This window comes from Ylistrum balloti, unplaced genomic scaffold, assembly GCF_031769215.1.
Source record: "Ylistrum balloti isolate Yb309-2 unplaced genomic scaffold, AGI_CSIRO_Ybal_v1 Utg370114, whole genome shotgun sequence".
NCBI classification, from domain to species: Eukaryota; Metazoa; Mollusca; class Bivalvia; order Pectinida; family Pectinidae; genus Ylistrum; species Ylistrum balloti.
Genome location: NW_026782134.1, coordinates 136,805 through 163,164, shown reverse-complemented (window position 1 = coordinate 163,164; position 26,360 = coordinate 136,805). Strand labels below are relative to the sequence as shown.

Genomic DNA, 26,360 nt, shown 5'->3' with positions numbered 1-26,360 from the left:
TTAAAGTACCGGTTAAGCTGTGTAATACCTCAGCTAAACCAGTTGTGTTGAGTCTACGTACTGTACTTTGTACTGTCCAACAAGTGAAAGTAGTCGATAATCTGGCCTCAGATCTCCCTACTGTTAGGGAAGAAAAGTTGTCATTGCCTGAAGAACTTGGCTGTTACATCGACAAAACAAACCTCACCGAAGAGCAGTTGTTACGGGTTCGGCAAGTGTTGGGTAATTGGGAACAAGCGTTCTCCAAAAGCCAATTTGACTTGGGTGCGACGAACGTTGTTAAACACAAGATCGAACTTCTTGATGAGCGGCCATTTAAACAGCCGTATCGTAAAATACCACCCGGTATGTACGAAGAAGTTCGACAGCACATCAAGGAAATGCTTGATGGTGGCGTGATACGCGAATCTACAAGTCCCTTCTCTTCAAATGTCGTACTTGTACGAAAAAAAGATGGGAGCCTTAGATTTTGCATCGACTACCGTATGCTGAATTCACGCACAAGAAAAGATGCGTACATGCTTCCTCGCTTTGATGACACGGTAGATACCCTTAATGGTGCCCGTTATTTTTCAAAGTTAGACCTCCGGTCCGGTTACTGGCAGGTTGAGGTCGAGGAAAGCGATAAGGAAAAGACTGCATTTTCTGTTGGCAACCTGGGATTCTGGGAAACCAATAGAATGGGGTTTGGTCTTACTTGTGCCCCAGCTACCTTCCAGCGCTTAATGGAAAAGTGCATGGGAGATATGCATCTTAAGGAATGTCTCATCTTCCTTGATGACATCCTAATCTTTTCGCGCACCTTTGACGAACACTTGGATAGACTAGAATCAGTATTCGCCAGACTCATCCAACATGGCTTGAAACTCAAACCGTCCAAGTGTGAGTTCCTCAAATCAAGAGTAACGTATCTCGGTCATGTCATATCAGATCAAGGTATAGCTACAGACCCAGAGAAGGTATCTGCGGTCAAGTCTTGGCCAGCACCTACAAATTTAAAGGAGCTGCGTCAGTTTTTAGGATTTAGTGGATACTATCGAAGGTTTGTTAAAGACTATGCTAAGATAGTACAACCCTTGAATAAGCTTCTGCAGGGTCATGACTTAACTAAAGAGGCTTCTAAGTCTAGTAAGACTGCAAAGTCTGGTAAGATCAAGTCAGGTAAGTCAAAACAGACTCAAAAATCTAAATGGGTCTGGGGCGAAGCTCAGCAGAGTGCTTTGATTCTGTGAAGGAGAAGCTTATTAGTCCTCCCGTACTTGCCTATGCGGATTACTCGAAACCTTTTATACTACATACTGATGCTAGTAGTACTGGTTTAGGAGCAGTACTCTACCAGACGCATGAAGGTAAGAAGAGAGTTATTGCATATGCAAGTCGAGGGCTTAGACCAAGTGAGCGCAATTACCCAGCTCATAAGCTTGAGTTTTTAGCACTTAAGTGGGCTATCACTGATAAATTTCATGATTACCTCTATGGTAATACCTTCGAAGTTGTCACAGATAATAATCCGCTTACATATGTGCTGAGTAAAGCTAAACTGGATGCCACCAGTCATCGGTGGGTTGCCGCTCTAGCAAACTACAACTTTACCTTGACATACCGAGCTGGGAAGAATAATGCTGATGCAGACGGTCTCTCACGCATCTCATTCTGTAACTCTGACGTTGTCAAAGCAGTATGTCAGTCCTCAGTTGTTGATGCACCTCTGATTGACAGTGTAACAGACCATGTGGGGTTAGCTTCTTATCTGGCCAATGAGGGTGGAAACCCGGATGATGATCTGAGCTCAATTGATTGGCGGCAGCAACAACAAGAGGATGAAGATATTGCCAGGGTTATAGAACTCAAGAGAACCGGTTTTCATCCCAGGGGGAAAAACCGCAAGCAGGAATCCCCATATGTGCAAAAGTTCATGAGGACTTGGAAAAGATTTTGTCTACATAATGGTGTATTGTACAGAACCGCTTCTCTAGACGGTCAGGCAGTGAAACAGCTGGTGCTACCAAAGCGATACCATGCCCTGGCTCTTAAGGGAGTCCATGATGATGTCGGTCATCAGGGGAAGGAGAAAACCCTTTGGTTAGCCAGACAGAGGTTTTACTGGCCAGGTATGGAGAAGGATGTAGACGAGAGAGTTGAGAACTGTGGACGCTGCATAAGACGCAAGACTCCGGTGAAGCCTCAGGCTGAACTGGTTCCAATTCAATCCACACGGCCAATGAAGTTGGTCTGTATTGACTTCCTCACATTGGAGCCCTCAAAAGGTGGTTGTGAAAACATTCTGGTGATCACTGACCATTTTACTAGGTACGCTCAGGCGGTGCCATGTCGCAATCAGACGGCCCATACAACTGCAAAGGCGTTATATGAAAACTTCATAGCCTTCTACAGTTTTCCTGAACGTCTCCACAGTGATCAGGGTCGTAACTTTGAAAGTAAAGTTATCCGTGAACTCTGTAAGATCGCTGGAGTTCAGAAAACCAGAACAACTCCCTACCATCCTATGGGAAATGGGGCTGCAGAGCGCTTCAACCGTACCCTTCTGGGCATGCTCGCAACCCTTGAGGAGAAAAAAAACGGATTGGAAGTCCTATGTTGCTCCACTGGTCCAAGCCTACAATGCTTCGAAAAGCGATGCCACCGGATACTCGCCTCACTTTCTTATGTTTGGTTGGCATCCCCGCCTGTCCGTGGACGCTTTCCTCGGAACAGATCCCTGTGAGCAAGGTACAGCAGACCACACCTCATACGTGAGTAAACTTCGTGATAGGATGAAACATGCCTATAAGGTTGCTAGTACTGAGGCCTCTAAATTATCTGCTCGCAACAAAAGTCGTTATGACAGGTCAGTCCGTGAGACCAAACTTGAAGTTGGTGACCGTGTCCTTGTGAGAAAGGTCGGTCTTAAAGGGAAAAGTAAGTTGGCTGATAGATGGGAGCAGGAACCCTATCGGGTAACCCGTATACCCAATAGTGATATTCCTGTATATGAGGTACAGTTAGAAACCGGAAAGGGACGTAAACGTACCTTACACCGGAATATGTTGATGTACTTCAATGCTATACATGTAGATGTTCCCATCGTGGAGACTTGCTGCAAGGCAAGGTCTACAAAGCCACCTTCCCGTACTCACCATGACGAAACCTCTGAATCTGTAGACTCTTCAGAGTCAGATTCTGATGAGGAACCTGTAGTACGGCTCAGGAGTTCCAGGAAAAAGTCACTGAGAAAGCCCCAAGGTAACCTGACCATAGATGCTTCCGAACCATTATCTGTGGAAGCCAGTACAACCCCTGGTGTTGGTACCACTTCAGTAGCACCTGATACAATAATCGGTGGCTCTGATATAGAGTCTGCTACTGAAAATACTGGTCATAGCGATGACCATTCTGCCTCTAATGTGGGTAACCCCGAGGTTGCAGACCCCGTCAGGGATCAGTCACCTGACCCACCATTCCGGAGGTCCACCAGGACACGTAAACCACCTGATAGGTATGGTCAGTGGGCCTATTCTCAACAGGCAGAGCTGATGAGATCTGGTGAACATGAAATATTTGTGTGATCTAGTCTGTGATATGATTTTACTGTTTCAAATCCAGTTTATCCAGTTTTTAATGAATATTGTTTTATTTTTGCGCTTGCATAGCAAGGGACAATGTAGAATGTTCTCCTGCGAGTAGGTAGGGGGTTCCCCAACCACTCCAGCAGTGAGTTATGTCGTTATCTGTTCTTTGTTGTTTTTATTAGTATATTGTTTTACTTTGTTTGACAATCATTAGGTTTGACTTCCGGTAGGAAATGGAGTGGGTCCAATCGATCAATTCGATTTGGCTATATCCACTCCTGTCCCCAAATCTCCTTTTCTATTGTAAAATAGACTAGTTATTATATTTTGAATATAATGGATGCCTTAATTTGGTATCAGGAGTTGAACTTCACCTGAACTTCATTGTTACTAGTGCAATGATGCTATGCACTATTTATCCTATATGTGATAAAATTGTGTACAAGTTCCTTAATTTATGGATTCCCTCTAAGTTATAGTGGGTTTACCAATTGGAATGTCGGGTGCCATTCAGGAAAGTGGGGGAATATGTAACAGGGTCTACTCAATGTACTCAATGCACTAAGCTATTTATGTTTACGTACATAATATCTGTCCTGTGCTCGTGTCATAACTAGTACGAAGTTTGTATGAAGAGTGTATGTTGCACGGGTATTTACTACGTACTCACGCCACCCTGCACACATACCAAAGCCCTGTTCACGTCCACTACCAGTCACTTTCCATCTGACTGCTGGACGATCATGATCAAGACTCTTAGAGACAGCTGTGCCACGTACCTCATGGGTCTCTGGTAAGTCTTAGGAAATAATCAAATATTCCAAACCAATTTATATTGTCGCGACAGTTAAATGTATATCATGTGTCCCTACAACGAAAGTAAAAGTAAGTTCCTTAGTTTCGTATTTATTATGTTGTAGGTTTTCTTAATTATTGATTAAATGGAAGTACCAAACTTTTGAGTCGTCTCATCACTAAAGAGCTGAAGGGTTACATTTGGAACCCTTTATAATAAGCTTCCGTCATATTTGTGACTGAGAGGAATTGGAGTAAGTATTATTTCTTTGGCTTGTATAGAACCTGGTGTCTCTAGTAGTGAAGTACCCAGTTTCACCAAGCACAAACTAATTAAAATTTGTACGTGAATGTTATGCAAAACTCCCTTAAGTTTTTTTCATAGACGACACAAGGTCTTTGTAACAAATATAAGAGGTCAACGTAAGTAGTAGAACGAAAGGAGAAATCAGAACCGCCCTGTATCACAAGTCACATTATATAAGAAATTTCTCTATCCACAATCCTTGAAGACTTATGAAACTTTATCATATTAATGTATCAACTCTTTAAAATCTCAAAATATGCCTTAAGTCATACTGCCGTTAATGGAAGAAAAGGTACACATGATGAATGTGATATTAAGGTAATGAAAAAGTTAATGATTTAAACACTTTAATAACATTATACTTGTAGATGCACGAATGCATTTCCCACGATACAGAACAGAGCTCTATACTTTTATCATTTCGCGATGTACATCTCTACTGTATAGCTATTATCAGGTGACGCTTAGCTCCCCAAATGTGTACACAGTTGTTCTGATGACGTCAAGCGTAGCAAGTCGAAATATGTAAATTAGTAATAAAACTTCGGAATCCCGATTTCGATATACCATCTCCTATATCTTTTGTATTTACCTTAAATCCGTGATGCTTCTGTATTGAATATTGTTGGGTATCCGTTACTACGAGAAAACATCTATGACCGATGATGATGACTAGGACGCTGGCTGTCTTTCCTCTGTTAGGACACACTTTTTTTATCTTTGGTGAAATAATGACATGAAAATTGAGAAGAGGTTGCATGATGTAGTTTATTTTTATGTCAAGTGGATTGTCAGAGGGAACGATAATTTCGTTACGCACTCTTCATTTTGCAATTAAAAAAGGAAAACATGTTTATTATTGTTATTTCTTGGTGTAGAGCAATTGTAAGATAAGGTTTCACTATAAGTGTTTTTGAATACTTGATATAATGTGTACATGCGGAACTGACCATACTCAGAAATTTGTTCTTTCTCTCTTTCTCTCTCTTCGGCGAATAACATCATTTTTGGTGATTTTTTTAAAAAATCTGTCTCACTTCTTGCATTGCTCTCTGAAAATACCTGATGAATATCATATCACGGAAAGGCTCATCCAACGCCTACACTTTATTAATGCGGGTCGTGTTCAAGGTGTCAATGGTGTTTGTTTTCTTATTTGTTTGTTTGTTTTTACAAAAAAAACTTATTAATAAACACAGAAAGAAAGTCAATTTGACGGGGGTCGTAACAGGGTTTTACTTTGACTGATAAGTATTAACCGACTCAACTGATTTGCAATTATCTCGATCCCAATCTGTTTTTATAGGCAGTATATTACCAATGCAAGCTAATAATACTTAACGTGATGTTACCACCACCGAAAAGGAAAAAATTAAAAAAAAAAAGATTTTACCAAGAGATCTTACCAACAACCATCGCATGATCTCAATAAGTTTAAGGTACACTTTGCGATTTTGATACATTCTCGTCTCACTTATATCCTAAAACATATGTGATATAGTATGATCGCAATTATGTATTTAGTAATCGTGATATTACCAGTTAATCCTGTAAACCTCGTGAATATCTTGAAACATAACATCCACTTTGTAACTTTTATCCTGAAGCTAAAAGAAAATGGGATAACAATACAGCGTTCGAACCCTTTTTATATCATATTTGGTTATGATAAACTATTTGATTAAAGGAACATCAAGGTAGAAACATCAAGTTTGTTAATTGTATGTGTTTTATACAAACAAAATTTAATTTCTATGTTATCCGGGATATCCACAGTCGATTTACAGCTTGACCGTCTCTTTTATTCGGGAAACCCTCTCAAATTTACCGCCGATAACCTTATGTTATAGTCTTGAAAACGAGGCAGTTCATTTTGTAAACACGAACACATGATGACGGGCAGATATGAGAGCGGGAATAGTGGTACAGTAAGCACAATCCTGTTTTTAAGTACCGTACTTTTTTTGGATGTGGCAAATATTATTGATGGTAAAATCTTCCAACATACTATTGGTATACCTATGGGAACCAACTTCTCCCCTCTGTTGGCTGACTTGTTTTTTATTTTCACACGAAGCTGAATTTATTAAAGAGCTTTTCAAAACAGACCACAAAAACCTTTCAAAAGTCGTTTATCTTCACCATCAGATATATTAATGACGTCTTGTCTTTAAATAACTAGAAATTTGTTGAGTACACCCATCACATATATTCACCAGAACTGGAAATCAAATATTCGACAGACTCTGCTACATAAACTGCTAATCTCGATCTTTTCCTACCACGAAACTAATACTGACAGCTTCCCATCAAGCTATATGATAAACGTGATGATTTCAATTTCCCTATTGTAAATTTTCCAATATTTCTGCATCTCCAAGCTATGATATTTATTTGTCACAATTGATTCGATATTCAAGGGCTTGTTTCCATTTTCATTCAAGAAGTCGTCAACAGACTCGTAACAAAAGGGTTCAAAAGATACAGGTTGATAAAATCATGGGGGAGTTATATGGTCTCCGTAGTGATCTCCTAGAGAAATATTCTATTTCTTTGTGTGACATTAGGCTGGACGTATTTGATGCTCGTTAGAGTGCCTATTGGTTCCGTTGTTGTATACCTTGTTCTCATTTGAGAACGTAATATTACATACTTGGATTGACCAAGGTTTAAATGGCAGGAGTCGGCAATGAAGCAGAAGACGTTTACTCTTCCTGATCACCTGGTTTTATTCTTCTTGTACGTTTTCATGAGTCTCCGTGTAAATTTTTCCTTTTTCAACTCTAGTTTTATGAAATTTGAGTTTGACTTGTTATGCCATATTGGTATTTTCTTGATATCTTTTGATAACCCTTAGTCCTTTCAGAATTACTAACTAACTGGCATTAATCACCAACATTGTCTCGACCGACGGTGCATGCGTTTTCGTGTATGACGCAAAAATGTACATACCCAGAATGTTAATCAACGGATAATTAGTTTCTTTTTATAATTATTAATTAACTCTTTATGTGTATATTCTACTTCCCGTTCCGAAGACTATTTCCTGGAATTATAAAACATGGACTGAGTACAGCAATCTAACAAATACATCAAGAATGATGTAAAGCTATATGATTTGGTCAGTCAATATCGTACTGTTACTTTATTTTTTTTATTTGGAGACTTTCTTGAAATAGAAGAGATGTAAAAAATTCCTTAACCATACAAAAACGTTTTGCAGCATCGATGAGCTGCATTTTTCACGCCTGATGCCTTAAACAACTACTGCAGTAACATTTTCCATCATAAAATAAACCACTATGTTTTATTGCTATTTGAAAAATGAATATAGATACATGGATGCAGGTGTTAATTTAATTTGATATAAATAATTGCTTATGATATTACATGTAGCATGTCTGATCGTTTAAAGGTGTGTATATGTTTTCAGAATCTAGAGGGATAATCTCTCTATGCATATTTTTATCTTGTTTTTTTTAAAGAAATAAGGGCAACAAGACGATTTCAACAATAGCTAACCGCTCAAACTCCATGAAATGTTGTGGGATAGTACAAAACACAAACAAGTGAACAGAATATGACATTATTGTAGTTTTTATATAATAGTGAGTTATAACTTTATGCATGTTTTGTTTTGCATAAACACATTGTGGACACATCTCTCCACGACCTACTATTATGGAAATCTGTATGGATATTCTGAACATGTTGGCTGACTGGCAACAGTTGGGCAATTATACATCCGGTTTATCACTTGTGCATCTCTACTACTCATCCTATTGGATCGTCCTATCCTATTAAGGAAAATGCGTCTATTTTCTTCTGGTCTTGGTATTACGGTGAAGTCACCATTCCGGCTAAATGCCTGAAAATTTCAAACTAGTGTATAACCATGGTTCTACCAAACATAGTAATTTTACGTCTTCATAAGAGGTACGTAATGTGCTTTTATCAGACACGAACGTAATCTATAATGTTCCACTTCATATTGCTGACACATGTACATAATTATCTTAATACCATATATGTCTTTATTCATTAGAGAGATGAACTATATTCCCCTACCCTACAATAATGCAATATACATTAATATATATATATCATATGATCAATGAAGTAATAACGACACTACAAGTGAATTGTCAAATTTTCGACGCAATCTGCCCCTTTTTCAAGACATAGATATTATACAAATTACACCACATACATAGAACATAAAACATATACAAAGTTATAATTTATGTATCTCGATAATCCCGTCGGTCGATGGACGCCGAAAGCCCTTTATAATATATAATCCTATACGAGTTACCTTAAGGTGGAGTAAGAGGTAGCGACTGCCATGTATGACTGACATGACCCGTTCGATGTAGCAAGATCATCTGTCGTGAGTAGCAGGTTTGGAGTTGGTTGACGTAGTGTCGATCGATACTTAGGTTTCTGGTCATCCCAACTCCTGCAGTGGTCAATGGGTACCACCTGCATATCATGCAGATTACCTCGAAAATTTGACAATTCATTTGTCCGTAGCGTCGTTATTACTTCATTGATGATATATCTATTCCAGTGATACGCATTCATTTATTTGTTGGGATCCAATATTGGACCATACCGTCAATCATACTTAATATATTCTATCTATCTGTACATATATATATATATATATATATATGTGTGTGTGTGTGTGTGTGTGTGTGTGTGTGTGTGTGTGTGTGTGTGTGTGTGTGTGTGTGTTTCTTTTTTTTATAGTAGGAGTTGAACTTCATCTGTGATTATACCCAGGATTCTTACTTTGTTGCCGTAATGCATGATGCTGTAATAGTCATATGGAATGTTTCTGGAGTCGATGATTGTTCTGCTGTATCGCTTGAAATTCCCACGTTTGCCACGCTCCACATTTCTTCGGATGACATCTACAAATTTATTTCTGTCTGGTCTAGATTGCTCATGATGCAGACCTAGTGCATGGAGAAGCTCGTGGGTAGCGACGCGTGTCTGAATTGAGAAATCAGACACAATAGATTTGCATGCATATGTACGTGTGATTTCTATACCTTTCGTTTAATGGAATTAAAAATCGCTGATTTTTCTCTCAGACGTACATGCAAATCCATATCTCTATATTGTTAACCATACCATAGGAATATATAACGGAGATCTCTTTCAGTAATATAATTGTGAAAAAAATAATAATAACTGAGGAAAATTCTAAATGATAAAAGTAAAAATGTAATGATATAAGTTGTTCAATTTTTTTTGTTGATGTATAACACAGGATAAAATTAAATATACTTCGTACTTGTAAAAACTATTATATCATATAACTGATTAAGAAAAATGGTTTTACCGCGATGTCGCTTTATATGTTCTTCCATATTTTTGATACTGACGTAATATCTAACCGTAAAATGGGAAAGTTTTGTTTAATTTTTGCAAATACTTTTGATCCGGAAATATTTAACAGACCAAAAATAACAAATAAGAAATAACACTTTTGTTGAACTGGGAATATCAGTCTTAAAATCCCTTTGTTCCAAGTGGCCGGTATTTACTGTGGACTATTAAGCACGTAGCCCTAAGATTTTGTTTAATGGTGTTAATGCCAGTGGTATTGCAACAACTTTGGACCATAGTAAAACATTTTCAAATAAGACTAAGGAATCACTGAAAATTTGTTCGTTAACTTAGTGGTTGCTTTGAAATATTTTACAAACGCCATATATCATAAATGTTTTTGTTGTGATGTAAAAAAAAATTGAAGGTACATATTTGCATGAAAACAAACAACAATTAAGTATTCGATCATGACGGAAGATACATCCCCCCCCCCTTAAAAATACAATAAAAAATGAACATTTAATTTCCTAGAAATGCACATAAAGTAAACTTCTTGATTAAAAGGGAGCCAAAATTAGACACACAGAAATATCTGCTATATACTCACAACTCTACATCGAGATGCCAAGGTCAGATCTTGAGAACGAGTGCCACCCTGATTACGTAGAGATCTGCCCACACGGGATCGACATCTGCATTAGATGGTTCATAAATGAAATAACATTACGAACGAAATCATAGATTATCTAAATGTGAACATAAAACAGTTCATCCTATGCTCTGTCTGATCATACTTTCGTAAAATATCATATGACAGAAAGTACAACATTGACCTGATTACTTTAAATAATAAGATAATCAAAATGGACACATTGTTATATTCCTAGTAAAATCTGAAGTAGAAATCATATTGTTTCCTGATCGGTTTATGTATGATGTACAATACAGTACAAAAGAATGCTGATACTATATACGTACCCATTGCCATCTACAATTCGTACATGAGGAACGCGGTCGAGTGCCTGTGTTCTGCTAATGATGTTGAAACAGATGCAGGTTTTCTCCGATATCTCGTCCATGGAATCAGCTATTCTATTTTTCTGTGATCGTGCTTTATAAAAAAAGCATGCCAATAAACCGCAATTAAATCTTCGTCTGATAAATAATACTCCTTTGGAAAAAAGGCTAATTCATTTAAATGATTTCTTTTTTAACAAAATTAAATTTTGAAATAGAAATAATTACTTACTAAATCCAGAGCTAGCTATTCGAATTCCAACTACACCGTCTGGCCATCGTTTTCTCCGGCTTCGCCTTGCAGCTCGCTTCCGTCTTACTGGATATGCCCGTCGTTCTAACCTTGAACGTAGGAGATCTCGGAAGGCTATGTCGTTTTCACGTTCTCTAGGGAGTTTCTTCAATATTATCTCTTCCAATAGATCAAGACGTCTGAAAATAAATTACATAATCAAGAAAAATTGGATTAAACATGACATGCCATTTTACAATTTGTATTCGTGCCTTCTTCATGTCAGTCTAAGATGTAGACATTTTATAGGAAGTGTCTATCTATTCTTCCTATGTTTCGAGACACTATGGACGTATAGTTAAGTTCATTTGTTCAAGAGAGCCAATAATCCATAAAAGATTGGCCTTTTAAATAACGAACTCGGATTTGTTATAATTGGATAACTGATTAATCAAGTTATTACATTTGTTTGTTTAAATCATTCAATTCTGACTGATCAAGAAGAATATCCCCTTCAATCACAACACTTGATTGGCTCTTTAATTGTCGTTGATCAGCAATCCGTGCAACGGCAGACCCTGTAATGAACCAACAAAAACTATATTAGATAAAGCGTTCTTTTAATTTTATTTTGTTTTATTTCTTTTATTTTCGTTTTCGTAATCCAAACTCAAATTCAACAAAACTAAAGCGAAATATGAATTAGACAAATATTAAAAAGTGTAAAAAGAGAATGAGATTAGGTGTTCCGGAGAAGTAAGCGTCTTCTGCTCCATCACATGTAAACTTAGCTGAAGTCAATATTAACTGTCACGTTCTCATATGAGAACCTACCAAATGATTTCTTTTTTCACCGTGTTAATAAATCTATCTAAATATTAAAGGATTTAAAAAAGATAAGTTATATGAAGACTTCGCCTCTCAAAAATAGAGCAATCATTTTGGGTACCTTGTTGTTAATAGATGGCCAACGTTAAGTGACATCAAGGTTGAAAAATATACCTGATAATATGTTGATGTCCGTTTGATATTTTTTCTTTATTTTAATTAATTTTATTCATATTTTAAATACGAGTAACTGGTGTATACAAGTGGTGAACCGAGACTGTTTTATGTGTATGGTGATTAGCTATTGGTGATTTGTCTTAATAAATATAGATACATGATTGCTTTAAAACTTACCTGAATGTCTGCTATGTGAATGAATTACAATAGCAGGAAATAAAATTGATAAATCTGCAAATATATCTACCACCTCAATACGAAAACATGGTTAAAATAGATAATGCATTTGACAAAAAAACGCTGGCGGTTAGAAGAATCTGGAGTCAGCATGTAGGAGTACGAAATAGTCGAAATCGTCTTTCTATGTATGGAAAGGACGCTGTTTAGATAATTTGTTGTCTGTCAACGTTTTGGCTCAACAATAATTTTATTGGATAACAGATCACTTCTCAATCCAGGAAGATAGGAAATTAAGTGAAGCTACCTTATCAGTCACAACATATTGTTGTGTGTCTGTATGTAATTGTATAAACGTATGTATTTCTACAGCTATTTTATCTTTAGAAATGTATCTTTTATAAAAAAAAACTGATAAGTGACGAATGAATAGTCTGCTTTATAAAGACAACTGTACCTTTTGAGAAATAAAACCGAACCTGAAATACTAACTCGACACGGCCTCCTCGATGACTTCATCTATCGGCTTTGGTAGGAAAACACTCTCCACTTCATTCGACCCACGAAAAGACGCACGTAACGGACCAGTTTGTCTCCTGTTAGTCCCACCTGTTCTCTGCTAAGAGATCAAGCCAAAACATGTTTTGTTAAAGTGATGTAAAGGAAAGCCGATGCTACGACTTCGAGATCTAGGTGCCAGTAGTGAACTCATGTAAACAAGTCCAACAACTTCTAATTTAAACGCAACACAAGTACTATGCAGTTCCTTATCAATTTTAATAACATCATCACATTACTTAGGAAAGACAACAGCATGTTAACAGAGTATGTAATGCCGGTTTTGCGTTTTACCTTTAATACTCATACGAGCCTATGAATAACGTTTCTGGTGTAAAAAAAATCGAGGTGTTGCTTAGGCACTGAAACAATAAATATCTCCTAAGGTTGTCAACCTATGCTACGTTAGCCAAATATTCCGTTAGAAATACCGGAATTTGTTATCCTAATCCACTTGTAAAATGCCATAGAAAGTTTGCCGTAAAGGTTAAAGTAATTATTAATTTGATTCATTCACATAATACAGGAAGATCTGGCCATTACTTCATTTCATTTTAGTAACATTTGGCCAAACGGACCACCAGTAAAACATGACCCTGTACACACTAGTACAAGATTGGATTACAAGAAAACAATGCAAAGGTGTGGAGAACGAAGTACGAAATCAATTCCATAACTTATTTGACTCAAAAATTGATTTACTTAATTCATAATTCCTTGGTATTTCCGCTGAAAGCAGCTGTATGAATTTGAACACAGACGGTTTTTCACGTGACTTATCCTGTAAAATTGTCTTAAATCCTCTAGGTATCACATTCATCTTCTACTTCGGTGGTTGAATAACAAGCTGTACAGTAGCTTTGAGTTCGATAACGACATAATGGAACCTGTCTGCCTCTATTGCTAAAGAATGTGAAGACAGACGTTATCTTGTTAAATGAATTCTAAAATTCTGTATAATATATTTAGTCAAATATCAAATTTACCTAAAAGTTAAAGTTAATGGTAACATGCTTTTCAAATGTCAAGTTTGGTGACTTTACTATACATCACTAAATTCTGAAACAAACAATTGATTTTTCACATAATGCAACCAGTTGAAACAGTTTTCGTAGAAAATATTTTGACTATTCAAAATGTAGTTTTTAGAATCAAGTAATTGTCAGCAATTTCTAATTATTCTATATTTTCTGTTACAATTTAAATGTAGTAATTGCCTAAGTTCAAAATATGACATTACATGTAAATTTCTTTACTTTAAGTGATCTCTTACAAAAAATTAAATGAACATTTTCAATTATCACTCCTTTTGAAGACACCAATAATTCACAGGCATAACACATATACTGCTCAAATAATGTAACATCGTTTTACAGTTTCAGCCTAGGTTTGATTACTTTGAAAATAAAACGAACATTGCTTTGCGTCCCTGATCAAATAATTGTTTTTGAATACTGTTATATGTATTGTCATACTTAAATGTACTTAAATGAAACTCCAAGATATATAACCTGACCAATACAAGACACTGATTTGCCATTGTAAGTCCATATTATTTCATCATTAGGTATTCCTCACGATGCGAAATACTTTAATTTTTGACTTGTCGACATGTAATGTAAGTTTCTATTGCTCTGTAACATTATCTAACAACTCTTGTAAACTTTCCACTGTGTCTGTGTAGGTCGTCCGCAGACTCAATTCATCAATATCATACTGACTATTACAATTTTAATTAAAAAATTATTTAAAGTCATTTGGTAAAAGTAAAAGGGATGACATTCCTCTTGCGTCAATCCGATATCAATACGGCGAAAAAAAAAACGAATAACCACCATCTGTTTTCACACATGATCTTCCATTTTATATATTGACTTTACAACCTGCAATATCGCACTTCTAACTCCTAATTTAGACAATTTATACCATAAATTAATCGTTTCAACATTATCAAACGCTTTGTTAAGATCAACAAAACAGCAATAATACTTCCAATGAATGACTCTGTTGTAATCGAATGTAAAGCAAAAACAGCCTCTGAATTGTGAAGGCCGGGATGAAAAGTGAATGGTGCATCTGTGAAAATATCGTACGACTTTGACCAGTTTATTAATCATGGGTTCGATATAAAGATGAGAATGATTTACCTAGACAACTGATTAACTAAAACTTCTGAAATAGTTTGCCATCATGAAAGATATCTAATGAATTGATAGTCCAATCAACTAATTATGTCGAGCCAGGTTCCCGCCAGAAGGTGTGCATGTATAAGGCAATGGACTAGGGCTCTAACAGATATCTCCGGGACGTTGTGGATAAAACAGAGAGTTATCGCAAGTTACCCCCAGTTCTAATTATAAAGTTGTTGAACAGAAGTTTTCCTCTTAATCCAATACAATAATAATGGTTTACTAACATGTATTAGTAACGGGACTTGTTGTGTGGTACAGGAATGAATATATACCTACATTCAGGAATTGTATTTCCCTTTTATGTAACATAAGTTAAACCAAATTTATTCTTCACAATTCGCATAAAATTATGACAACGGAAACCAATTTATAATATTCAATATTCACCAGAAACATCGATAATTGAAATATTCCAATTTATTATTACTATCTCATTTTTTTCCAGAAGAAATGCATCCAGTATTAAGTATATTTTTTAATGTATAAAAATGCACTGAAATCAGCTTTGAAGATTAAATCTAAGTTTTATGATAGGTTGGAAAGATACACCTATATTTAGTACGTGGACGTGACAATACAATTGTTTAAGCAATCTAGAGGGTGATGCTCTTTGAGATGAGGATATGTGCATTTACTTTGTGAAAGGTGAGTAAATTATTAACAAGTTGATTGGACAGACATAAAACTACTTTTCAATAGTCCTAACTCAGAGACATAAATAAAACAAGATGCTAGATGTTCAGCCATTTTGCTGTTATATCGGCTGTAAACAAGTACTGGTCATAGATCATACACGGAACACTAATTTTTCAGACGGATCACAAGGTCATTGTATAATGGTATTTCTTCGTTTTGTGTCTTCAACTTCGAATTTAGGTTTTATCTAGATTAACATTTCGTACAAATATAGTTTATGTAGTTTATGAGATTATTAAATTCATAAATATTGACGAGTGTCTGATAGTGCTGATTAAACTTACCGCTTGCCGACCCAACATTGTTATCAAAGTTTTGATAAATGGATTAGGATTTCTGGTGAATCCAGATCTCTGCTGCAAAGTATGACCACCAACCATTCCAATAAGGAGGAATGACCACAGCAACACATCGATCACCTGACGAAACATTGCTTTCTACTTGGAGTAGAAAGTAAATAAACCGCCGATCCGATATTTTCCTTACAAGTGAACCGACCTTACAAGTATAACACTTAACCTTACAAGCGACGTTCACTGAATAACATATGTTTCTTATTAATATAAAAATCACGTAAAAGACACATCCTTTTACATATCAGGGATCGATAGCCATCAACTTAACAACACGTTGATTGGATGCTTCGATAAACAATATAATGTATTGTGACTGTTAATTTATCCAAGAAATGCAAGAAGAATCACCTGTCGTAGCTCCATTAATTATCTGCGTCCATAATATAACTCATCAATTATAGAAGATGTCCATTAAATTAAAAAAAAGATTGATCACATTGGACTTTAATGTTTAAACTATTCAATGTGTTACAAACTTGCGACATGTTATATTAGGTCGTGTCATATGGTCTGCTGCAGTACATGTAAATATCTGGTGTTTTTTATTTATTTTATATAATTGCCTCATGTCATCGCGCGTGCTCTACTTCCATTTATACGAGTCGACATCTTTTGGTATAATCCAGAACAGCTAACAAAAGGAAGTCAACGACCCGTTTTTTCTGTAACCAGCTATTTCGTTCTACTCATTGATACACTATTTTTTTTCGGAAAGAATCATTCCTGATCCATGTATTGTGTAAATGACACACATGTGAAGTGAACCTTTAAAAACAAAATTTGAAATAGAAACAAAAGAGAAAAATTAAACTGCCTCACATAGCTATTGATATGTGAGAAAATATTGAAACCTAGAAATGTAAATGTGGAGTTCGCTAGCCTCAATTAAAAAAGTCAAGCAATAATCTCATTGAGAAAGTTTATATTTATTTGAAGTCGACTTCACAACCTCAGCGGTATATAGCTTTAGCTTTTCCACATACGAATATGTGAACCACAACATAAGCAGTTTAATGAATTTGAAATTTGACCAAAAGTATTACCATCAGGGGTCTCCGTGTAAATTTTCTTTTGCTCATTTATTTCATCGAATCTGAGACTGAATGAAGATTCTGTTGATTTGTCGATAGTTTTTTTTATGTTTTGCTCGTTTGAGACACATGTTATCTTGAACATGCCTCCCACCGGGTATCGGAATGTGAGTCAGGATCAATTATGGAGATGTTTTAGTAACATTATGTATATATTCTTTCACTACCATACAGAGCAGGTCCGTGGTTAATGACATCTTCCCAACTATTTTGCTGAGACGCAAGAGAAAAACCCTGCACTGAAGAAACAAATAAAAAATATGCTAATGAAGTCTCGTAATGGTTTATTGTCATTACATAGATATTTAAATCATCCATCTTAGAATGTGCGTCTTCCATCAAATATGACATAATCTTTGTATATATCACTGGAACCACTATTGTTCAGAAATTGAACACACATAAAACATGTTATTATAAATTCAATGAGAGCAAATGATTTCAATGAATATTTATTTGCCACAAGAAATAAGTAAGCAATGGAAAAAAACAATGTATAATACACAATAATTATATACAATGTAGAACAAAAGTATGTCAAAATGACATATATTAACCGCTTTATGAACAATCTGTCATCTATCAGTCTGGGCCCACACGTATTCTCGATCAATGACCTACATACTGAATAGGATAATGGTGACAACAGGTAGTCGATCAATGTGTTGACACGTAGACAACATATCAAGATATATCCTGGGCATTTATAACAGTGTTTAAATGCTTTGGTGCGTTTTCTATGTAATGCACGGTTTCTGGAAGTTGTTCTTTATTTGTTTCTGGTAACAGTAAAGTAAGTAAGGATGCAGCAAGAGAGAATGTTCCAAACACAATCAAAGGAGCCGCCTGACTAATGGCACTGGTAGCATTTGTTGCCTGAAAGGTAAAACGAACACGAAAATTAATTAAATCTTACTTGACATACACATATCCTCAAGGAAAACATAATTTGAGAAAATCAAATAAATATTATGTAAATTGTTAAACACATAGAGTAATTTGATAGCTTTATACCTATAGAAATGCCGTTAAAATTGAAGAAATGCAACATTCATACAGGCCAAGGAGGTAAAAAAGAAATTATAATAGCCTCTAAGATTTTTGTCATCATCGTAGAATCGTTTACTTTGCTGGGTTTTGGAGAGTTGATGAAGCACAAAAAAATCTGAATATAAAAGACATATATATGTGATCACTTGGTGGCTTTGTTCAATCTTTCAAACTTGAATATATATTCTTTTATCGAATCCCATCATTAAGCTTCAGTTAAGCTTATTGTTCATTTATTGTATATTCTCTGCAATTTTGTTCTTTTTTTCTGTTTTGTAACGACTAAGCGAACTTGCTATTTAGCAACTTCAGTAAAGCTACAATGAACCTTTATCTATCGTAGTGAAGCTTACTCACCTCCATCGACCAAAGTGAAACTAGCTCATTGTTATCAATCTGAATGAAGCAAGTTCAATGCTAACAATCTATTTCTCATCAGTCGTGATCACGTTAACTTACTGCTATTTACCAGAGGAAGCATAGAATATACAGTTGTAGCTACACTGCACCAAAACTAAAGAAACCGTAAGAACTATGGCAAAAGTTTACTTCCGGATATGTTCTTGCTATTGATTGGGTCTCTCTGAAGTTATTTTCATTTTCATTGTTAGATTCTCGCCAATACATACTTTGACCAGTAGTAATTACATCTTATCTTATTATTGACATGCACTGCATATGCACGTGTTTGGTGTCTACACTCTTTAATATTATAACACAAGGAAAATTAATCAGTACTTCTTTACTTAATCTAAATACAAAAAATACATACCAATTGTGCGATGAAAGGAGCAACAATATATCCGATGTTTCCACAAGCCAAACTTAAACCCATGCCACTGTTACGAAATACCGTGGGAAATATTTCTGCAGCCCAGAGATAAATTACACAGTATCCGACAGTTACCCCTAACTTCCCCATCATTGCCATGGCGAGCGTCACATTTCTGAAATCTTAACACCGTTAATCTGTCAACATCAAACTTAAGTGATAATAAGACCTTTATTACTAATATTTTCCAATGATCCAGAATTCAGCGTGTTGCCCGCGAATTTTAATACTACAGCCCATTGAGCTGTTAATTGGAGAAAAAATAAAGGTCGTAAACGATTTCAATAATAAAAAAACACATCCCCGTTAATCTTTAACCTCTCTTGATAAAAACTGCCGAACGATAAGCCGTCAAAATTCTTTTCGGTCACAGCATCAATAAAAATGTTTGTCCCGGGTATTAAAAGAGATTTTGAGACACATTAATGGTTACATAATCTTCATGTTAATTTACAAATGTATAAGCAAGATAGTATGTATTTGTGAGTCGTGTACCTTTTATAAGAAATACGGTCGTCCCTGCGCTGCATAACAACATGATTCCTGCTAAAAACATGGCCGATATGTAGAGTTTCTTTCGACCAATCCTGTTACTGAAGACTAGGGCGATTGTGTTGGCAGGAAATTCAACGAGTCCGTTTATCAAGAAGTTCATATAAAAGTTCCCACTTAGGTTTTCGGTATTAAGTGCGAATCCAAAATAGCAGTGATATACCACGAAACTGCAAATAAATTATGACCAATTGGAATAGCATACAAAATTTGGTTATCACTAAACTGTTATTCATTTTTACGTCGATCGAATTGCGTTTTTTATGTAATTTTGCCGTAACAATAACGTAATTGTAATAATTCTTATTTTTTTTCTCACATTATTTTGATTGGTGCATGTCGACATCAAATATTTTATCAATATCCAAATAAGATATCTGAAATAACTACTTACACGTTAAAACATATGACAAGTGAATGACACAGAAGTGAACGGCTTGAAACAAGATTTTCAAAATGGTAGGTTTTCGTCGAAACAACGTTCTCACTTTCTTCAAAGCAATCATCATTCAAAGGGACACAACTCTCTTTGTTGTTGGATTTTGCTATTTTCATAAGTACTGCTTTATATTCTGTTTTTCTACCTCTACTAATCAGCCATCTTGGGGACTCGGGTAGGATCCTGAAATAGATAACATGTATAGGGCTAAAATCAAAACTTATATGAGAATAAATGCTTCTTTTATTGAATGGCGTCCGGAAGGCAGCAAGAAAATAGTTAACTAAGATAATAGTATTAGCACATACCACCAATACATTAGGAATATAATAACTGGTGCTGAGGAAACAATTTGGATATATTTCCAATGCCGAAATCCGTATCCGATCCCTGCCAATAATACGACTCCCCCCGAGTAGAAATAATTCAAGAGGAATCCAGCATACTGTCTTTTTGATGGGCCGACCATTTCCACACCTTAAATATAAAAATACCAAAAATCACATGTGACAGTATCAACACAGTTAGTTAAAATAACATTTCTATCTCATATCATATTCAATATATAGTGTTATAAATTATAACATGTAATAAAAGATACATTTAGATATACGTAGATATAATCAAATGCATCCAGATTAGTTTAGCAGTTGTATTTTTTCTGATATGAATAAAATCCAAATGATTCTGCTTGATCAAAAACATTTGTTTTCAATCCGGAGTCTATCTTCATTTCAATAGAACAGCTCGTCTCATTAATTAAGAGTTGTCATATGTCATATGCAAAACCTAATACCCCTCGATTCCCCAGCCGGTTCACGCCCACTACACTAAGTAGAGATATCTAAATAGGATCATAATGCATTTGACAATCTGATAAATAATTTGGAAGGTTTGACACACAAGAGAAAAAATTCGTTTCAATAATAATGATAATAAAAAAATCCCAGAAATTCTGTATATTTTGTCCGTTTTGTATTATTAATTGACAGCGATGCTAGAGACAAACAACAAAGAAATTGGAAATTGGAGATACAATACCATAGCAACAAATTGCATAATTTATTGGAAGTGGTTTATATAATTTACTTATGATTTCCGATAAACTCGCAACGTGGCTTACTTTGAAGGCGGTCCTTATACAAAAAGCATAGTAGAAAGGTAGACACCAACAATAGTAATTGGTGTATATCGAGCCATTTATTCAGTTAATAAAATATATTCCATAACTAAAACGTCGGTTTCCATGTGACAATTTTACTCTCACCTAAGACAAAAGTAGGGATGAACACTCCCCTTGACGAAAAGCCTTGAAGAAATCGAAAGGCTGTAAACGCATAATAGTTTGATGACCATGCTGACGCCATTCCAGAAAGGAAAAACATGACTAGACTGATACATATCGTCTTTTGTCTTCCAATGCTGAAAGGAATTATTAGTCAAATTGCAAATGATAATTTGAACGATTAATACTAAATGGAAAATAAATTAAACGCTACAAACATGTAAACTTCGAAATGTTTTTTCTGTGTTTATTTACATTCATCGAAATATTTCTGAAAAACATATACACTGTTTACATTTATGTGCAATAACGCTGAAAATACGATAAAACTTGCAAAACGTAAATTAAATTCCGAGAAATCGTGTACGAGTTATCTTTCCTGAATCAGAAGACTTGTGATATCAAGTCATCACCGAGAGGAAAGTTTCATCGAGAAAATGTAACACATTACAGTACATATCCTTTTATTATGTGTACTGAGATAAACATACCAGTCCGCTAGTACTCCCTGAACCAGTGATCCACAGAATGATCCTACATACACTATCATTTGGATATAGGTAGGGATAAGGTCATTATCACACACGAGGTCATTCTGGAATGTATAAAGACATAGATATTTATATACGTGTGATATCCTTACAACCACAGATTAGAGATTAAAGATACTTATGATAGGCTAACGAGATCAATGCTCTCTTACAACTCCCTTACACATAGCTTTTATTATCTTATTATCGTTATTGAATTTCAAAAGATATGTATTTATTATATTAGTCTCTTCTCAGTGAGGGTGATTTTTGTCTGACAAATAATACATGTGTAATTTTCTATATTCCTATAACAACATACCTCAGTGACTATTGACTCCACGAAAACTGACTTATCATATTTCCAAGATGTACAGATATCGACTGTATTTTCTTCATGTCCAGACGAATTGATTATTTCCAGACTTTGTGTGCACTTCGGTTCCTCGTTATCAACTGTTCCATTTGTAAAGTTAGCTAAGGTATTCTCGTTCAATCCAAAACATCTGGTGAGTGTATTTAGAAAATTATAATGATACATAAGCATATATCATTATATACATTTACACTGTAATAGAACCATTTGGATCAGCTCGGTAATGTCATGGGGTATGAGATTGTTCATCACTACATGACTTAACATCATAGTGAACACCTCCATTAATTGATGTAGTTCTGAAGGTTATAAGTCCAATAAGAAAACCCTCTTTATTCCTCATTAATTATAATATAGGACAATACACACTTTTGAACTACCGATTGTTGTGATCAGCTTTAGACTGCAATAGAAAGACGATTTAATGTATGTGAGTTTAATTTTCTCCCGTATGTTGCTTGTCATATTTGTGAGCTGTATCTTTGCCGATACGCGTTTGTCATATTTGTGAGCTGTATCTTTGCCGATACGCGTTTGTCATATTTGTGAGCTGTATCTTTGCCGATACGCGTTTGTCATATTTGTGAGCTGTATCTTTGCCGATACGCGTTTGTCATATTTGTGAGCTGTATCTTTGCCGATACGCGTTTGTCATATTTATGAGCTGTATCTTTGCCGATACGCGTTTGTCATATTTATGAGCTGTATCTTTCCCGATACGCGTTTGTCATATTTATGAGCTGTATCTTTGCCGATACGCGTTTGTCATATTTGTGAGCTGTATCTTTGCCGATACGCGTTTGTCATATTTGTGAGCTGTATCTTTCCCGATACGCGTTTGTCATATTTATGAGCTGTATCTTTCCCGATACGCGTTTGTCATATTTGTGAGCTGTATCTTTGCCGATACGCGTTTGTCATATTTATGAGCTGTATCTTTCCCGATACGCGTTTGTCATATTTATGAGCTTTTTCTTCTCCTGTTAGTTGTTTCCTATATTTGTGAGTTTTACTTTCCCCGGTACGTGGTTTCCTATATTTGTGAGTTTTATTTTCCCCGGTACGTGGTTTCCTATATTTGTGAGTTTTATTTTCCTCGGTACGTGGTTTCCTATATTTGTGAGTTTTATTTTCCTCGGTACGTGGTTTCCTATATTTGTGAGTTTTATTTTCCCCGGTACGTGGTTTCCTATATTTTATGAGCTGTATTGATACGCGTTTGTCATATTTGTGAGCTGTATCTTTGCCGATACGCGTTTGTCATTTGTGAGTTTTATTTTCCCCGGTACGTGGTTTCCTATATTTGTGAGTTTTATTTTCCCCGGTATGTGGTTTCCAATATTTGTGAGTTTTATTTTCCCCGGTATGTGGTTTCCTATATTTGTGAGTTTTATTTTCCCCGGTATGTGGTTTCCTATATTTGTTAGTTTTATTTTCCCCGGTATGTGGTTTCCTATAATTGTGTGCGTTATCTCTCCGGTCAGTTGTTTGTTATAATTGTAAGCATAATCCTTCCAGTTTGTTGTTTTTAGATCATTTTCTGTTATGTGGCGCAGGCTTACAGTCAGGCCTACTATTTCCCCATCTTTTCATTCCCTAATGTTATGTAATTGTATATATTTTGTGAATAGGGCTAGTAACACTCTACAACTGGACAGATATTTTTGGTTGACGGTGTACAATTTAATTGTTACTTCCCAGATATTATATCCTCATACATCCAACAAACATTCCAACCCACTCTTTGGACATAAAAGCAATACAGATGAGATAATTAACCAAAGTTCGTTACAAATAGCGGATCTGACGCTGCCAGTGTATCCGCTCCATTTGATCTTATACATCAAGCAGTTTTAAAGAATTGAGATAACAGGAAACATTGATTTTTACCTGTAATTCGGCGTAAAAAGGAGGAATGCGTTGACTACATCTGACAAGCCGATAAAAACGACCAGTAGACACAATAGGAAATATACACGTCTTTGGTACGGACCAAACTCGCCAATCTTCCTCAATGTCTCGTCAAAATTAACAGCCATGCTTGTCCCTATTAGAAACTAAAAAACAAGCATATCACGAGTTAGTTCATTTGGGGTATGGCGACTTCATTTGGGATTTTAAAAAAAAGGCCAGGATGCCTTCGACACAGAATACTGCATCATCTTAAACCACCAACATTAGGGAACAGAAGGTGAGTATAGCAATTAATGTATATGTAAAGAGTAGAAGAGGATTTTATATCAAGCCTAAGCTCAGATCATACTGTCCATAAAAAACAAAACAAACAAAAACAGAGAAGAAAAGGAAGAAAAAATTAAGTACAACATCAACATCAACGGTATAAAACAGAAAGAAAATCTTTTAGTCGTTTTTCAGATAAGAACCTCGTTCTTTGTCAAGACTGTACATGAATGGAATTAAACTAAATGATTGTAAGGTGAGCGCGGGAAAGATAAACCCATCCAAAGAACCAACGCCTAACAGGGATCATTACTATCTGATTCTTCTTGTCAGTTTGAAGTACAATGAGTGATTAGTTGTAAACAAATGTTTAAAGACAATCAAAATATCGACATTACAATAACAACATGATACACAATATAGAAACTATGTGAACTTGTATAGCATCGATGTATCTCAATCATATAAGTTTGATTCAAATACACATGTTTAGCATGTATATGTGACAACGAAGTTTAGATATTGATTTTTTTTATACGTATGTATAGGTTTTTGCTTGATAAACAGCTGTGTTATAAACTATATATTCATAAAATGAGTTTTACTAGAACGCACTATATTGTACAACACAAACAAGATAATCTTCTAATAGAGACAATGGATGAATCTGCACCATACAAAGGAACAACTTGCACGATATGATGTGTTTAGTATATAATCGAAATTCCATAAATGATATGTACCCCACCTTTTTGTTGTACATATAGACTGAAGTTAATGTCATTCAGATCTATATATTATATAACAACAGTGATTGATATTATGGTTGTATTTGAAATGTTCCTGTCATTGAATAAATGATCATTTGACAACATTTCTTTTCTCTGTTGTTTTTTGTTTATAAGATATGTACAACAAATAACAAGCTGCAGTCTCTAAGCTGGGTTACCATGCTAACACAAATGATATGGTGTATATATATAGGAATCTAGAGACATTTACCATCCTTGCGGATATGGTTGTACAACGATATCGATGAGAAGGCCGTATCATTTCAGTAAATTTCGTAAATTTGATATTTGTAATCGAATGAATTAAAACGTGGTATACACGCGACAGCAAAGTTCTGGGACTAATAGTTCACTCTCAGTTCGATTCTAGGACTCGTCAGTGATGTCGAGAGCCTAAATTTTAAAGCTCGGACTCGACAGATATATCAAATACGTATTGCCTTTAATATCACAAGGTTTATTGACATCGTCAATTGCATATACAAACCAGGATTTGGAAATCAAAAACACGCCAGACTTTTCCACAACGGCCGCTTATCGCGATCTTTATTTTACAGCGAAAATACCAAGCTATATGATATGCTTCATGCTTTTAGTACAAGTTTTAGAGTTAGATATAGTAGAGACAAACAAATTGCATCTATGGTATTGACATAACGCAGTGGATTCGATAATCAAGGATGTGTTCCCAATATCACGAATTGCATGCAAGATGTCGTCAGCTGACAGGCAAACTCATAACACAGGATTTTCAAAAGATGAAGGTTGATGAAAATTATGGGGAAGCTGTGCGGTTGTCATAATATTTCTTGTACAATATGAAATTGGGTGTGTTTGAGACTGGTTAGTTTGCCTGTTGGTTCCAAGTGTATGCATTATTATCATTTGACGTTACACATTTTGGTTGACCAATATTTACATGGAGGATGCCTCCGATGAAGCAGAAGACTCTTACTCCTGTGCTTTTTCATGAGTCTCCGTTTTCTATT

General features: G+C 35.6%; 2 protein-coding genes across 2 annotated transcripts; both read right to left on the bottom strand.

The window, feature by feature from the left end:
- Window positions 1–8,350: 8,350 nt before the first annotated feature.
- Window positions 8,351–16,268, bottom strand: LOC132550261 (zinc metalloproteinase nas-14-like). Its single transcript, XM_060214308.1, has 8 exons — window positions 16,173–16,268; window positions 12,935–13,058; window positions 11,724–11,838; window positions 11,261–11,460; window positions 10,990–11,122; window positions 10,619–10,703; window positions 9,466–9,669; window positions 8,351–8,539 (listed from the first exon to the last, which is right to left on the bottom strand). The coding sequence occupies exons 1-8, from the start codon at window positions 16,266–16,268 to the stop codon at window positions 8,351–8,353; spliced, it is 1,146 nt and encodes a 381-aa protein (XP_060070291.1).
- A 1,751-nt stretch (window positions 16,269–18,019) lies between these two features.
- On the bottom strand, window positions 18,020–24,438 carry LOC132550260 (organic cation transporter protein-like). The gene is made up of 9 exons (XM_060214307.1): window positions 24,290–24,438; window positions 22,346–22,529; window positions 21,985–22,088; window positions 21,476–21,630; window positions 20,517–20,685; window positions 20,164–20,391; window positions 19,713–19,939; window positions 19,158–19,339; window positions 18,020–18,211 (listed from the first exon to the last, which is right to left on the bottom strand). Exons 1-9 carry the CDS (start codon window positions 24,436–24,438, stop codon window positions 18,020–18,022), a joined length of 1,590 nt encoding a protein of 529 aa, XP_060070290.1.
- Window positions 24,439–26,360: the final 1,922 nt, after the last annotated feature.

Bases quoted from the DNA above. Each gene is read 5' to 3' on its own strand.
- LOC132550261 (XM_060214308.1), bottom strand. From the start codon at position 16,268: ATGGTTGGTGGTCATACTTTGCAGCAGAGATCTGGATTCACCAGAAAT. The intron at 11,123-11,260 runs GTAAGTAATTAT...TTTTTTATAAAG, and splicing joins AATAGCTAGCTCTGGATTTA to CACGATCACAGAAAAATAGA. The intron at 8,540-9,465 runs GTAAGAATCCTG...TGAAATTTTCAG, and splicing joins TCATGCATTACGGCAACAAA to GCATTTAGCCGGAATGGTGA.
- LOC132550260 (XM_060214307.1), bottom strand. From the start codon at position 24,438: ATGGCTGTTAATTTTGACGAGACATTGAGGAAGATTGGCGAGTTTGGT. The intron at 22,089-22,345 runs GTATGTTGTTAT...TATACATTCCAG, and splicing joins TGGAGTCAATAGTCACTGAG to AATGACCTCGTGTGTGATAA. The intron at 20,686-21,475 runs GTGAGAGTAAAA...TTTATATTTAAG, and splicing joins CATCCCTACTTTTGTCTTAG to GTGTGGAAATGGTCGGCCCA.